At 39.5% G+C, this 16,824-nt stretch overlaps 1 protein-coding gene across 1 annotated transcript in view; it reads right to left on the bottom strand.

Moving 5' to 3' along the window:
- Positions 1–16,768, bottom strand: part of LOC109377753 (zinc finger and SCAN domain-containing protein 4-like) — a 19,537-nt gene extending 2,769 nt beyond the window's left edge. The window contains 1 exon segment of the mRNA XM_019634193.1: positions 16,735–16,768. Within this exon segment, the coding sequence (XP_019489738.1) occupies positions 16,735–16,739 (5 nt within the window). The 5' untranslated portion in view covers positions 16,740–16,768.
- Between the last annotated feature and the right edge of the window lie 56 nt (positions 16,769–16,824).

The raw sequence follows: 16,824 nt of genomic DNA, 5'->3' as shown, positions 1-16,824 counted from the left end.
CAGAAGCCGGCAACTGATCTGCCTCGCCCGGGAAGAGCGCAATGATGGTGCCAACTTGGGCCAGTGAAGCAACGTCCTCTACAACTAGACTGAAAAACAAAAAACAACAGCAACTTGTCTGTTCCCCTTCCCCCAATTCCCCAGCACTGTTCCCATCCCCCAATTCCCCAATAAAAATCTTTAAAAAAAATTAAAATCAATGTAAGCTCCACATTAATAAAATACAGAAAAACATACTATAATCATCTTCCAAAATACATTTAAAATGTTCAATAAATCAGTGCTCATTACAGAAAAAGATTCTAAATAGACTAGGAATAAAGAGAACTTTTTTGTGTGATAAAGTATACAAAATGCAGCAAAAATTATCCTTAAGTTTTTCATCTTGAAATTGAGAGATAGATGCTCATGATCAACTCTATGTAACATTGGACTGCTCCTTAACCAGAAAGAAAAAGAAAAAGAAAAAAGGAAAGAAAAAGAATATCAAATATCATTAATTGTGTCCTGATTTTGTCTGCAAAGAAATCCAAAATCCTCTTCAAACATTAGACTAGGTAAATTATTGCAAATACATGATGAAAGGTCAAAATACTAAAATACTAAAATCAACTGGATTGTACAATAACAGAAGCATCTAAAAATGAAAACAAAAAAAATGCTACCACTTACGTTACCAATAAGCATCAGCTACCTAAGAAAAATCCAAAAAATATGTAAGCCCTCTGCCCAAATACACAACATTAATAAATATATATATACAAAGGATAGCCATGTTCATGGGTTAGAAGACTCAATATTATGGAAAATCTTAATTCTCCCCAAGTTGCACTATAAATTCAATGCTAATTCAATGAAAATCCAGCAAATGTGTGTGTGTATGTGTGTGTGTGTGTGAAAAATTACAAGCTGATTCTAAAATTATACAGACACAAAAGGGCTAAGAATAGCCAAGACAAATCTGAGCAATAATTTTTCAGGATGTACATAATCAGAAAGCAAAATGAATTAGGAGACCACATTCTTTAAGATTGTGATCATGAACCAAGGATAGGCAGAAAATGAAACAGAATATTGTCCCGACAGAGATCAACATCTATACAGTTACTTGCTTTCCGGAAAAATAACACTGCAGTTCATGTTCAAAGAGGGAAGGTTTTTCTTTTTCAATAAATGGTGCTAGGTCAACTGACTATCCATAAATGGGAAAATTAATCCTGACATTTACAAAATTTACCATTTACACCATTTACAAAAATTAATTGGAGCTGGATTAAAACAACCTCTGAAATATAAAGCTTATAGAAGACCACATGAAAGAGAACGTTTAAGAATTTGTAATAGGAAAAGATATCTTTAATATGACACAGAAAAAATTCAGCGTAATGGAAGAGATTATATTACAACAAAAACTTCTGTTCATTAAGCAGCCATTCATTTATTAAAAAGATGAAGCACAGTACAGGAAAAGAGGGTTTTTAAAAAGATTTTATTGGGGAATTGGGGGAGGGGAACAGTGTTGGGGAATTGGGGAAGGAGGCCAGCCAAGTTGTTGTTCTTCAATTTTCGTTGTGGAGGGCAACAGTCGCCACCTGGCTTCCTGTCGGCAGCCCGTGGCCTCTAAGCTCAAGGTGCTGTGTTCAATCTTAGTTGTGGGTGGGCTCAGCCACTATCCCATATGGGAGTTGAACCAGCAGCCTTGTTGTTAAGAGTGCATACTCTATCCACTGAGCCATCCGGGTGGCAGCTGAGCTCAAGATGCCGAGTTCTGTCTTGGTTGCGGGTGGGCATAGCCACCATCGAACAGGCAATCTTGTTGTTACACCAGCTGAGCCATCCTGCCACTTGTTGGCAGCTCAGAGACAGTTCAGCTTGGGCACAGCATCACTGGCCCATGTGGGAATCGAACCGGCGGCCCCATTGCTCAGAGCCCGTGCTCTTAAGCCAACTCTTAACCAACTGAGCCATTTGGCCAGCCTCCAAAAGAGATTTTTCAATACGTACACAAACCACAGAGTGAGTTTATAAAGAACTCCCTCAAATCAATTAAATATGAGACTGTTTGATAGAGAAATCACCAAAAGTACTTCTCAAAAGTTTACTGGTAAACAAATGGAAAGAAGTTTAACTTCATTAATGATCTCAGAAATGCAAAATAAAACTACAATATCATGCTACAAAATACCTGCCAGAGTAACTAAAATCAAATAGGCTGAGTATCAGTATGTTTTGGAGCACCTAGACATCTCAGTCATTGCTGGTGGGCACTCACTTTGGAAATGTTTTTACTATATTCAATCGATATTTATGTATTCCCTGAGACTCCTCAGTTTTATTCCCTGGCATATACTCAACAGAAAAATGTACTAATGTGCATCAAAGACATAAACAAGAATGTTTATATCATCATAACTCACAATATTTCTACACTGTAAACCATCTAAATGCCCAACATTAAATGGAATATATTATAATTAATTCATGTAGAGGCATATTTGGCAGTAATAAAAAATGAACTGCTTCATGCAACAACGTGGATTAACCACATATCAAAATGTTGAATGAAATAATCCACACACAAAATATAATACATTTTGTTTAGTTGTTTTTATGTTCTTTCAAAAGCATACAGATGATATCAGTATTATTTAGGATGTTGGTTACTTTTGGAGACAATAGTAGATACTGCAATAGGTACATATATGGAGGGCTTCATAGGAGGACCCTGTTCCAGTTTTGCTGGGGTGCTGTACTTCATTTTCACTGGTAATATTCTACTTCTTATCTTGGAGGTAGTTACACAGGAGTGTTTCTCTGTAAAAATTTACCAAGCTATATACTTTCACTTCTTTATTTTTCTTTATGTGCATTACACTTCGATAAAAATGTTCAACTTTATTTTATTTATTAAAAAAATTTTAATTGCAGTTGACATTCAATATTATATTAGTTTCAGATGTACAACATAGTAATTAGACATTTATGTAAATTATGAAATGATCACCCCATAAGTCAAGTACTCATCTGACACCATAGTTATTACAATATTATTGCCTATATTTCCTATGCCATACTTTACATCCCCATGACTGCTTTTATAAGTAATAATTTATATTTCTTAATCCCGTCACCTTTTCCACCCAGCCCCCCAAACCCCTCCTACCTGGTGACTATCCATTTCTTCTACGTATCTAGAAGTTTGTTTCTGTTGTGTTTGTTCATTTAAAAAATGCTCGATTTTAGGACTGGCTGAGTGGCTCGTTGGTTAAGAGTTGGTTTAGGAGTGCAAGCTCTGAGCAGCAGAGCCCTGGTACCAGTGACACTGCACCCTCTACAGCTAAGATTGTGAACAGCAGCTCGACCTGGAGCTGGGCTGCCTTGAGTCGCCAGTGACAGCGTAGGCGGCAGTGGGCTGCTGTAAGCTACTATGAGAGGCCAGCAGCTGGCATGAGCTGCCGTGAGCTGCCATGAGCAACCATCCAATGACCGGTGACCGATCTGCCTCAGCCACGAAGAGCGCAATGATCACAATACCAACGTGGGCCAGTGAAGCAATGTCCTCCACAACTAGACTGAAGAACAAAAGGACAGCAACTTGTCTGTTCCCCTTTCCTGATTCCCCAATAAAATCTTAAGAGAGACAGGCTGGCATCTACACAAATGATTTCATCCTGTGTTGGAACACCTACACACATGAACATCTGCATGACCACACAGACATCTGCACTCTCCCACTGTTTCAGTCCAGTGACACATTCCATAGGAAACTTTCTCTTCATTGTTTTCCTTTCTTTCCATCAACAATTATCCTTCCTTGTGAAAAACATTTGCCCTTATTTCACTGCTTTTATCAAAGTTACAGTTTTATGTTATTGTTTCTAATCCCTGTCTTTTTCCACTGATGTGTAGGATCCAACAAAGATGAAATTGAGTTTGCATTGCTCCATTTTTATTTCTAACTGCAAATCATGTTACCAGGACAATAGTAGGTACATCATTTGGGATGTGGAATGGATAAAAGATTTAACCCTCTTGCTACATCATTGTTCTATTTTTGTATGCTTTTTCCATTTTGTATATAGTTAACATTTCAAAGATTAGTGCTTTTTAAAAAATCAAGTTTCATGCCACAAAATAAAAAAATGTGGGTATTGGGTGGGATTGATAATTAGGTCACAAAGACAATCAGTTTCTCTTAGCTGATGTCATTTCATGCTTTGTGTCAACTTCACCTGGCTGCCTCATCAGATTAGCCACCTTGATCTCATCAGTTAATGAGGCAAAGATGATTTTGGAAAAAAAACCATAAGAGAAAATTGAACACATTTTTGTCTTTCCCTAATCCATTTGTCATAAAGCTTCCAGTCAACCTTTATAAAATCTGCTCAGGTCACACTCCACTTTACTTCTTGCATGACACCCTCTTGCCCTGGAGAAAAGTATGAAGTCCTTCCTGGTCCCATGAGGCATCGTCTGGGCCAACTCTCACCCCTCCAGTCCCATTTTAGGTATTGTGGCTGGTTCTCTATATCCAGAAATCTCTCTCTCTCTCTCTCTCTCTCTCTCTCTCTCTCTCTCTCTCTCTCTCTCTCTCTCTCTTTCCCTCTCTTGTAGGGTCCATGTCCTCTCCTTCTTCTAGGCCTCTCCACAAGTTCTCTTTCTAGACTACCCCAGGCACACACAAAGACCACACGGTCTGGCCAGCCAAGTGGCGCATTGGTTAAGAACTGGCTTGGGATGCCATAGGGCCCCGGTTCAGATCCCACACATGAGGGCCAGTGACACTGCCCTCTGCAGCTAAGATGGTGAATGGCAGCTCGACCTGGGGCTGGGCTGCTGTGGGTCGCCGGCGACGGCATAGGCTGCAGTCCCATGCTGCAGTGGGCTACCGTGTGTAGCCGGCAGCCAGCGTGAGTGGCCAACAGCCACCGTGAGCAGCTGTCCAGAGGCTGGTGACTGATCTGCCTCTCCCGGGAAGAGCGCAATGATGGTGCCAGCTTGGGCCAGTGAAGCGACGTCCTCCACAACTAGACTGAAGAACAAAAGGACAGCAACTTGTCTGTTCCCCCTCCCCCAATTCCCCAATAAAATCTTTTTTAAAAGACCACACAGTCACACTTGCAGACATGCACATAGCTGTCCAGCATTATTATGGCTAAGACCTTGGAATTCAAAACCATACTGCCATGTTACAAGTTCTCATCACAAGAAAAAAAATTGTAACTCTGTGGTAATACATGTTAACTAGACTTATTGTGGTGACCATTTTGTAATATATACAAATATCAAATTGTTATGTGGTACACCTGAAACTATGACGTGTGATCAAAATGTACTGTGAATGTTGTTGCCCCAAGTGCCATCCATCAGAAAGGCAGGGGTCTTCAATATGGAAAGTGGTGCAACGAACCTTAGTAACATACTGAGTGTGACAAGTTTCAACTTGTTCAGTGCAGTCAGCCCGGTGTGATCTACAGTTGAAAAAAGGTGTGTTTTAAAGTGTGCCATAAATCATCCTCCATCATGACAACACTCCATGTCACACATTGCTTCTGGTATATGGCCAATTTTTTTTTTATACAGTGTGTCTGTCCTCATCCACCTTATTTACCAGATCTGGCCCTGTTTGACTTATGGATCTTCCCCAAAGACAATATGATTCAGGACATTGAGGCAGCCAACAACAGGGCAATTAAAGACACTCACAAAAGGACTTCCAGAATTGCTTCAGAAAGTGGCAAGATGGGATAAGTGTGCTGGAAGCAAGGGGGGAGAGGGTATTTTGAGGAGGATTAATGGCAATGTATCTTTTACTGTAATACATTTAAACATTTTTTTAAATTTAAACATTCATTGTATTTTTTTAATCACACCTCATAATATAATGTTATATATAAATTATATCTCAATAAACAAAACAAAAATACCCCAGACTGTCAGGGTCTTTAATCTGGAGTCTGGCATTTACAAACAGTGTGACCCCAGGAGCATTACCCATCAGGTCCCTATCTGTGTCATGTGGGCTCTGATCTCCAATGACACCAGCTCTCAGAATTGCTATGGCAGTTAAAAGAGTTAACACATATGAAGCACATGGAGCATTTGTTGGCACATGGCAAGCACTCAGTGTAAGTATGCTAAATAACTGACAGTCATGCTTTAAATTTCAACCCTCACCCTCATCCCAATCAGGCATGGACCAACATTTTCACAAGATGCCATGAAAATGAGTTACTAGAAACATACATTTAACAAAATAACAAAGCCATGCAAACAGATTTCCAGGGCAATGTCTTCTGGAATTAGGCCAGATCTTGCACAGCTAGAGCAGTTGTCACAATAGACCACCCCATGCCTGAGAGACCTCTTTATCTTTATACTGAGGAATTTTATCCTCATAGCTAAGCTTACATACTCATACACTCACACAATTAGAAAATTTTCTTTTGTTTAAGAAACTCACCTACTCAAGAAGACTCAACTTCAAACTGGGTAATTCTGGACCAAAGGCTGAGCTGCTGTATTACTACCTTTCTATACTAGGTTAATCTGATTTGCCTTCCCAAGCCTCCTCCCTTTTATAGGGCCTGGGGTCAGTGATGCAATTAAAGATGTGATTGGATAAAATCTGCCTGTTGATGAATCCCTGATGTCATTTTTATCCCATTCCAGCTCCAGCTCTAATACCTATTATATACCCCCTGGGCCTGGGGCAAGAGGCCATCATAAAACACTCCCCATTTCTGCAGTGAGATAAATAATAAACTCCTATGCAGTTTATTGTTTCAGGTCTTATGTTTAGGTCTTTGATCCTTTTTTTTTTTAATTGGGTAACAGTGAGTTTTTTCCAGGACCCATCAGCTCTAAGTCAAGCCGTTGTCCTTCAAACTGGTTGTGGAGGGCGCAGCTCAGCTCCAAGTCCAGTCGCCATTTTCAATCCAGTTGCAGGGGGCGCAGCCCACCATTCCATGTGAGAATCAAACCGGCAACCTTGTTGGTAAGAGCATGTGCTCTAACCAACTGAGCCACCCTGCTGCCCTCTTTGATCCATTTTGAGTTAATTTTGGTACATGGTGACAGCAGTCTAGTTTCATTCTTTTGCATGTATCTTTCCAATTCTTCCACCACCATTTATTGAAGAGGCTGTGTCACCTTGCAGTTGTCGACTTGAATGCTCCTGGGCACTGATCCTTTGAAGTCATAAGGAAGTGTCTTGGAATGCTAAGACCCGAGGGAATGATCTCAGTAAAACTTCCTTATCTTGGAATGCTGAGGCCATCCCGGGGATCATATGTATGTGTGAAAGCACAACTCGTGTTTGATCACAATAAGTTTCAGTGAAGCAGCTGCCGGTATAATCAAATCAATTAACTGGGTATAGATATTCAAATTGACTTATTTGTGACAGTTGTAAATAAGTTATTCGCCAGCCAGTATCAGGGCTCACTCTCACAGAGACCGCTGGCCCACAGAAATTCTACTTTTGACTCTTGTGATTTCTTAACCCTTCGCTGCCCCTCTTTGAGCCTCCCAGCCCTTGTCACGCAGGACATGATAAGGCTGTCCCTTCTCAATTGTATGTTTTTTGCTCCTTTGACAAAAAATATCTGTCCATATTTATGTGGGTTTATTTCTTGGTTCTTGATTCTATTCCATTGGTCTGTGTGTCTGTTTTTCTTCCAATACCATACTGTTTTGATTATTGTTGCCCTGTAGTACAAGCTGAAGTCAGGGAATGTGATACCTCCAGCATTGTTCTTTTTTCTTAGGACTGCTTTGGCTATTTGGGGTCTTTTGTGCTTACATGAAAATCTGATGATTTTTTTGTTCTATTTCTTTAAAAAATGTCCTGGGATTTTTATGGGGATTGCATTAAATCTGTACATTGCGTTGGGAAATATGGCATTTTAACATGTTGATTCTTCCAATCCATGAACACAGAATGTCTTTCTATTTCTTTGTCTTCTTCAATTTTTAAAAAAAATGTCTTATAGTTTTCAGTGTATAGTATAGGTCTTTCACGTCCTTGGTTAAGCTTATTCCTAGGTATTTCATTCTTTTTGTTGCAATTGCAAGAGGAAGTTTTTTTATTTCTTTTTCTGAGGTTTCATTGTTAGTATATAGAAATGCAATGGATTTTTGTACATTGATTTTATAACTGGCAACTTTACTGTATTCATTTGTTGTTTCTAATAGTTTCTTGGTGGAGTCTTTATGGTTTTCTATATATAGCATCATGTATTCTGCAAAAAGTGACAATTTAACTTCTTCATTTCCTATTTGGATGCCTATTATTCCTTTCTCTTTCCTGACAGCTCTGGCTAGACTTCCAATGCTATGTTGAAAAGCAGAGGTGATAGGGGACTGCCCTGTCATTTTCCTGAATGTAGAGCAAAGGGCTTCAGTTTTTCACTGTTAATTATGATATTAGCTGAGGGTTTCTCATATATGGCCTTTATTATGTTAAGGTATTTTCCTTCTATACCCATTTTATTAAATGTTTTAGTCATAAATGGATGTTGTATCTTATCAAATGCTTTTTCTGCATCTATTGATATTATCATATGATTTTTGTCCTTTATTTTGTTTATGTGATGTATCACATTGATTATGTTGAACCATCCTTGTGCCCCTGGAATGAACCCCACTTGGTTGTGATGTATAATTTTTTTTTAAGATTTTATTGGGGAATTGGGGGAGGGGAACAGCGTTGGGGAATCAGGGAAGGGGAACAGACAAGTTGCTGTCCTTTTGTTCTTCAGTCTAGCTGTGGAGGACGTCACTTCACTGGCCCATGTTGGTATTATCATTGCGCTCTTCCCGGGTGAGGAAGTCACTCGCTGGCCATTGAACAGCCGCTCACCCCTGCTGCCGGCCAGCCCCACTGCAGCCTATGCCATCGCCGGCAACTCACAGCAGCCCAGCTCCAGGTTGAGCTGTTGTTCACCATCTTAGCTATAGAGGGTGCAGCATCACTGGCCCCCATGTGGGATCCGAACTGGGGCCTGCTGCTCAGAGGTAGCATCCCAAACCAACTCCTAATGAACACGCCATTCAGCCAATCCTGTATAATCTTTTTAATGCATTGTTGCATTCAATTTGCTAACATTTTGTTTTGGATTTTTGCATCTGTATTCATCAGAGATATTGGTCTGCAATTTTCTTTTTTTGTGTTATCCTTACCAGGTTTTGGTATCAGGGTATTGTTGGCCTCATAAAATGAGTTAGGGAGTATTGTCTCCTCTTCAATTTTTTGGAAGAGTTTGAGTAGGACAGGTATTAGATCCTCTTTGGATGTTAGGTAGAATTCACTAGTGAAGCCATCTGGTCCTGGATTTTTGTTGTTGGGAAGGCTTTGGATGACTGATTCAATTTCCTTAATGTTGATCAGTCTATTTAGACTTTCCAATTCTTTGTAATTCAGCCTAGGAAGGCTATAAGTTTCTAAGAACATGTCCATTTCTTCTAGGTTATTGAATTTGGTGGCATATAGCCCTTCATAGTATTCTTGGATAATTCTTTGTATTTCTGTGGCATCCGTGGTAACTTTGCCTCTTTCATCTGATTTTGTTTGTGTCTTTTCTCTTTTTATCTTAGTGAGTCTAGCCAAGGGTGTGTTAATTTTATTAATCTTTTCAAAGAAACAGCTCTTTGTTGCATTTTTTCTATTGTCTTTTTGTTCTTTGTTTCATTTAGTTCTGCTGTGATTTTTATTATTTCCTTCCTTTTGCTGACTTTGGGTTTCATTTGTTTTTCTTTTTCTAGTTCTTTAAGGTATAACGTGAGGTTATTTATCTGGGATTTTTCTTGTTTCTTGAGATAGGCCTATAATTATATAAATTTCCCTCTTAAAACTGCTTTTGCTGTATCAAGACTGATGTTTTTTCTTGTATTAGTTTATTTCTTTATATTGATGAAAAGTACACCATTCATAAATACAATAATTTTTTACCCATTCATGTATGTGTGTATCTTTGTTTTTATTATCTAGTATTTGGCTTTGAAGAATAAAGTTGCTGGGAATGTGCATTTACAAGTATTTCTGGGGATACAGGTCCCTATTTCTCTTGTGATTATAATTAGGAATAAGATCTTGTCAAATGATGAGTGGATGATTAACTTTATTAACTGCCAGAGTTTTCCAAATTTATTTTTACTATTTTGCATTCCCACCAGCAATGTGAGAGGTCCAGTTTTTTTTTCATATCTTCATCAACAAGGTATTTTCACTCTTTTAATATTTCCTATTGAAATGAGTGTGTAGTGGTATCTCATTGTGGTTTTCATTTGTATGCCCTTAAATATCAATAATGCTGAACTAATTTTCATGTACTTACTTACCATTCATATATCATCTTTTGTAAAATATGTGTTCAAATACTTTGCTCATTTTTAATAATGTTGTTTATCTTATCACATATTTTGGATACTCACCATTTATCAGCTATAGGTTTTGTAAATATTTTTTCGTAGGCTATAATTAGAGTTTTCATTTTCTTAACAGTATCTTTGAACTGCAATAAATTTTAATTTTATTAAATTTTATCATATTTTTCTTTCATGGTTTGTGTTTTTTTCCTATGTAAGAAATCTTGGCTTAAAGCAAGGATAAAGAGCTTTCCTCCTATGATATCTCTAAGACGATATATATTTTTATCTTTTATATTAAGGTCTATGGTCCATTTTGAATTAATTTTTGAATGTTTTGAGAGAAGGGTTGAGGTACTTCTTTATGCATTATGATTATATTTTTCAGAAAATTTGTTGAAAATATCCTTTCACCTTTGAGTTATTTTGGCAACTTTGTTGAAAATAAGTTAATGATAAGTATATGGCTCTACTGTCTACCCTTTCACCAATGCCACACTCTCTCATTACTTTAGCTCTATAGTAAGTTTTTTTGTTTTTTTTTAATTGGGGAATTGGGGACGGGGAACAGTGTGGGAGAATTGGGGAAGGGGAACAGCTAAGTTGTTGTCCTTCAATCTTAGTTGTGGATGGTGCAGCTAGCTCAGCTCCAAGTCCAGTCACCATCAGGCCACTAGTTGGCAGCTCGTGGCCACTCAGCTGAAGTTGCCGTGTGTTCAATCTTAGTTGCAGGTGGGCGTAGCCCACCATGCCATGCGGGAGTTGTACTGGAAACCTTGTTGTTAGGAGTATGTGCTCTCACCAGCTGAGCCATCCTGCCACCTGCTGGCAGCTCAACAGCAGCTCAGCTCAGGCACAACTCACTGGCCCATGTGGGGATTGAACCAGCAACCCTGCTGCTCAGAGCTCGCGCTCTTAACCAACTGAGCCACTCGGCAGGCCCTATAGTAAGTTTTTAAATTAGAAATTTAAAGTCCAAATTTGTTCTATTTTAAAGAAAATGTGGGATTATTATAGGTCTTTTGCATTTCCAGATACATTTTATTTTATTGTGTTGTCGAAAAAGTCATGACATATTTTGTCTACGTTTTTCAAAGGTAATTTATTTACATAAAGAACAAAGATCAATCAATGATATATTGCCCATTTTGTTCGATAACCTTTTGCCATCTTTCAGTGAACTTCATAATTCCTCGTTCATAGAAGGACCTGTCTTTATTTGCTAAACACTGAACAAGATGCTGATTTACAGACTCATCTGAATTGAATGTTATGCCACACAAGGAGTTTTGAAGAGAGTGAAACAAGTGGAAGTCTGTCAGCACAAGGTCAGGAGTGTATGGTGGGTGTGGCAACACATCCTATCCAAGCTCCAATAATTTTTGACAGGTGATCAAACTTGTGTGTGGTCTCACGTTGTCGCGACAGAACACAACTCCTTTACAATTAACAAGCTCTGGACGTTTCTGGATGATGGATTCATTCAAACTGTCCAATTGCCAACAGTACACATTCGAATTGTTTAGTTCCTTGGTAGGAGCTTGAAAAACACGACACCTGTAAAATCCCACTGAGAGCTTAACCTTCCTCTGATGAATGTCTGCTTTCGATGTCATTTGAGGCCAATCATCACATCGGGACCAAGACTGTTTGTGTACATTGTTGTAAACAATCCACTTCTCATCACCAGTTGCTTCAAAAAAATGATCGTTTTCCTCACATTTAATGAGTATATTGTAGATGTTTATACGTGTTGTCAAATAATCTTCTCTGAGTTCATGCGGAACCCAAATATCGAGCTTGCTTACGTATCCCAGCTTCTTCAGGTGGTTGTGAACGCTTGAATGATGGATGTTCAATGTTTTTGCAATCTCTCGTGTCATGTAACATGGATTTGACTCGATCAATGCCTTCATTTCATCATCATCAACCTCGTTGGGACTCCCTGACCAAGAAGCGTTGTTGAGATCAAAATCACCAGCACGGAATTTCGTGAGCCATCGTTGGCACTGACGTTCTTGTAGAGCATTGTCACTGTAAACTTTATGCAACTTTCCACAAGCTTGATGCGCGTTCTTCCCTTTATGGAAATAAAACAGTAAAATATGGCAAAAATGCAGTTTGGTCTTCCATCTTCAACTTGTTGTAAAATCTCCAAAACTCAAACAAATTGCTCAATTTTTTCTGGAATGAAGCTAAACTGTCAGCTGTCAAATGACATAGCAATAACATAGATGCGAAGGACTCTAGTACTTCCAAAAATGAACTAGTGTTATCTGCTGCAAAAATGCATCATGACTTTTCTGACAACCCCACATATATTTTTTGAAGTGAGCATAACCTCAAGATTTTATTGTCTTCATAATAAAGCAAAAGATGAAGCTTAGAACTGGATCTCTTGGCTTTTTCTCCTCTTCTCCCATTTCACATGTGAACGGGGCAGTGTGGGCTGGTAGCTAAGAGCTTGGACTCTGGGGACATGTTGGAATTCTAACTCATCTGAGCCCATTACCAACTGGCTGACTTTGGTCATGCCCATTCTCCCCAGGCCTAGGATTCATGTCCGGAAAAATGGGAACATGGACATTAAACTGTACAGCACAGGGGCCGGCCGAGTGGCATGATATTAAGAACTGGCTTGGGACACCAGAGGGCTCCGGTTAAGATCCCACATATGAGGGCCAGTGACACTGCCCTCCACAGCTAAGATGCTGAACAACAGCTCAACCTGGAGCTGGGCTGCTGTGTGTCGCCAGCGATGGTGTAGGCTGCAGCCCCTGTGGCAGTGGGTTGCCATAGGCTACTGTATGTAGCCAGCAGCCAGCGTGAGCGGCCAGCAGCCGCAGTGAGAAGCCGTCCAGAAGCCGGCGACTGATCTGCCTAGCCAGGGAAGAGCGCAATGATGGTGCCAACTTGGGCCAGTGAAATGTCCTCCACAACTAGACTGAAGAACAAAACGACAGCAACTTGTCTGTTCCCCTTCCCCCAGTTCCCCAGCACTGTTCCCATCCCCCAATTCCCCAATAAAAATCTTAAAAAAAAACTGTACAGCACAGAAAGGGAAGCAGACAGTAAATAAGAGATAATATTATGCGGTCCACTGAAGACCCCATCTTGGTGCAAAGTTGAGGAAACATGTACCAAGATTCCAAGGCTAGTGAGAGTTCGGCTTGTTGCTGAAACCAAGTGAAGGACAGTAGGGCTGGAGAGGTGGTTGGAGGGATGACGCAGTAGGGGCTGATGCACACGGTTTTGTATGCTATGATAAGAAATTTGGATTGATTCTAACTGCTCTGGGAAGTTGTGGGAAACTGTTTAGCAAGACAGACAAATTACCTGTTTTTAATGTCTTATTTTGAAATAAATGTAGATTCACAAAAAGTTGCAAATATAGTACAGAGTACCTTTCACTTAGTTTTCCCTTAATATCAAAACCAGGAATTTGACATTGGTTCAATCCTCAGACTTTTTTCAGAGTTCACCATTTTACATGTACTCATGTGTGTGTGTGTGTGTGTGTGTGTGTGTGTGTGTGCGTGTGCGATTTTATCCCATGTGTAGATTCATGTAATCACAATCAAAATACCAAACTTTTTTGGCAGAAGGTTATATTTAGACATTACAAGTCAAATTAAGAGAAGTTTGAGGCAGAGGGATATATGCCTGCAAAAGTGAGGGGTATTTAGAGAAATAAAACCAATCGTCCTCAGGGGCTAAACTCTTGGACTCAGTGCTTGGTATGAGCAACCAAGAATTAACATGTTGCCAGGAAGGATTTTGGTCAGGACATTGCAGTGACAATCCTGAACACTTTGAGTTTGTATTTTAAAGGGAAGGCCAGGAGAACAATCGAGGTTTAGTTTTGGAAATGTGGCCCATCAAATCAATCGAGAGGGTATGGGTAATGTGATGTCAAAGTTTCTTTAAGATCAGCTGAATGGGCTACAACATGGGCAGGCAGTTGAAAGAAAGCCTTATGGCAATATTCAACTGTACAAAATTTTGCCAGTGGGATGGGAACAAAATTATGGTGCCAAGCAGTGGTTAACTTTGGCAGTGGTGTTTAAGAGACCATTTAAGTATGGTGTCAGTGTGCCAAAATACAGCTAAGCAGCTGTTGTATTGCCAGGTGGGGCTCCCATGGCCTGTGGTGTCCCAGATCTAGGCTATTACCTACCCACCTAAAATAGGTATAGCCAGGCTATGAAAAGCCAGAAGACCAAGCAATAGCATTTGTTTTGTGTGAGTGCTAAAACTTGAGGAACCAAGGGTCCACTAACCACATGGGCATAGTGTGGAGCAGGAGATGTTTCAGGTCTCTGTGGCTGGTCGGGGGGGGGGCCTGTATTCCTTAGTGAAAGATCCAGTTTTAATGAATCCAGTTTTAACCTCTTGGCGTCTCTGCTATTCACACTCCTGTGGGTGTGGCTCCTGGAGCCATGATCTCTACTTCCTGAGTAAGATTATTATGTGCATTAGAAATTAAGTATCCTCTATAGCCAGGAATATTTGGCAAAACTGTTGTTTAGGCTAGACAAATCAACATTATCAGGGTGTCAGACAATTCTGGCAGCTAGCCAAAGGGGCATTTGATCATGAGAGGATCGTAACTCTCAGTAATTCAAGACTTGGTCTGGCTACCATCCCAATCATGGTATGGGGTAAGAACAAAAAGCATAGATGAAAGAGGAGAAACAAGGAGGAATGTCTCCTTTAATATGATCTTTGTCAACCCTGAAATGTGAAGTGTCACTGCAGAGGGCAAGGAAAGGTAATTGTTTTCAGTGCATTTTGATATGGATTAGAGGGCCTCAAAAGCCAGGAATTTGGTATAATGAGGTCCAACGGTAGGTAAGAGTCTGATTTATAAGATCATGTTATTTTGTAATTTCTGTAAGGTTTAAGTAGCTATTGTGGCAGTCTGTTAAGTCCAGAAGCCTGGTACTGATAGGGAAGGTGAAACGTCTATTGAATGTCTTATTCTAAAGTGAGAGATTTGTTCCATGTAGACAATGTCTGGAGCTCCAAAGAGAATGAGGAGTGTTTTTAAGAGGCCTTATATGGAAGCTTCATAATGTCTAGAGAGGTTGACAAATATATCTGAGTAGGTATCCACCACTGTCAAGGCATAACAAGTGGCACTGGCAAAGGGGGACATAGCCTGATAGTCACTTACTAGCAAATACAAGAGTGAGAGTCCCTCCTGGGATGGCATCCCTCCATTGTATGGCCAGTGACAGTTCTCACATAAAATGCATTGACTTGTTAGCCATGACAGAAGAGTGAGAAAGCCCTTTGTTTTCAGCCCAAGCTTCAATGGCATGGTTCCTTTATGACTGACATTTAGTGGGCCCACTGGGCCAAAGATAGAAGAATGGGATCTGGAGGGTCATCTGACAAAGTTTTCAACTGAGTTTTTAAAATTTGTTCTGTCAGCTTGGGAATTAAATTGGGCCTTAGCAGTCCAAACTTTGGTGTGGGCAAAGACATAGATGATCTTGATTAGTCTCTATGGTAAAGTTCTTCACCCCAAAGGGGGCAGTCTTGAATGCGAAAATTTTTGCCATTGGCAGTTCCAAAGAACTAGAACTGGCAATGGCATGGGACTCTGTGGAAAAGTGTCACTTCCTATTCATTTTAGCATTATATTATCATCTATGTTCTAGAAGTTATTTACAGCAAATGGATTAGTATGGTGGAAATAAGATGGTGTGTCTCCACGTTCAGTGATATCATGTTGGGCAGCTTGAAATTGGCCATGGTGGGAGTCTTTATACCAGGGAAATTGGTAAACACTACATACCAGTATTAATTATATTACTGGAGGTCTAGACTTAAAAACATGATAGAGAATATGTGAATAGTGCAAATTAAACTTAAAATGCATGATGTATGTATTCATTATATTGTGCATAGCACAAAAAAGTTGAGGAAAAAAATCAGCTGTTTGTTATTGAAAAGGGAAATAACAATTCATAAAAAAAGAGGCAAAATATGTGAACGTGCATTTTACCAAAGAAGATACACAAATGGTAAATAAACATATGAAAAAATTGCTTAACATCATGGAAACTATTAAAACTACTGCTTGCTTATTAAGAGAATAAATTCAAACAATTTACCACACCAAGTATTGGCAAGGATGTGGAAGAACAGGAATTCTCATACAGTACTGGTGGGTACCAAAAGTGAACAGCAATTTCAGATCAGTTTAGCAGTTTCTAAACTTAAACATTCACCTATCCTATAACTCAGGCATTATACTTCAAATTATGAATACAAGAGAAGTACAACATAAATATGTACAGTACATATGAGGTCAGACAATTTAGTTCACAAACTCATCCTAGAAAAAGTGCTACATACCTCATTGCTGAATATCACTACAGTCACCTTCGAAGTACTCCCCTTGGGAAGCTATGTGCTGATGCCAGTGCCTAGTCCACCCTTCAAAGC

Source organism: Hipposideros armiger, unplaced genomic scaffold (assembly GCF_001890085.2).
Source record: "Hipposideros armiger isolate ML-2016 unplaced genomic scaffold, ASM189008v1 scaffold_1534, whole genome shotgun sequence".
NCBI lineage: Eukaryota > Metazoa > Chordata > Mammalia > Chiroptera > Hipposideridae > Hipposideros > Hipposideros armiger.
This window is presented reverse-complemented; position numbering and strand designations above follow the sequence as displayed.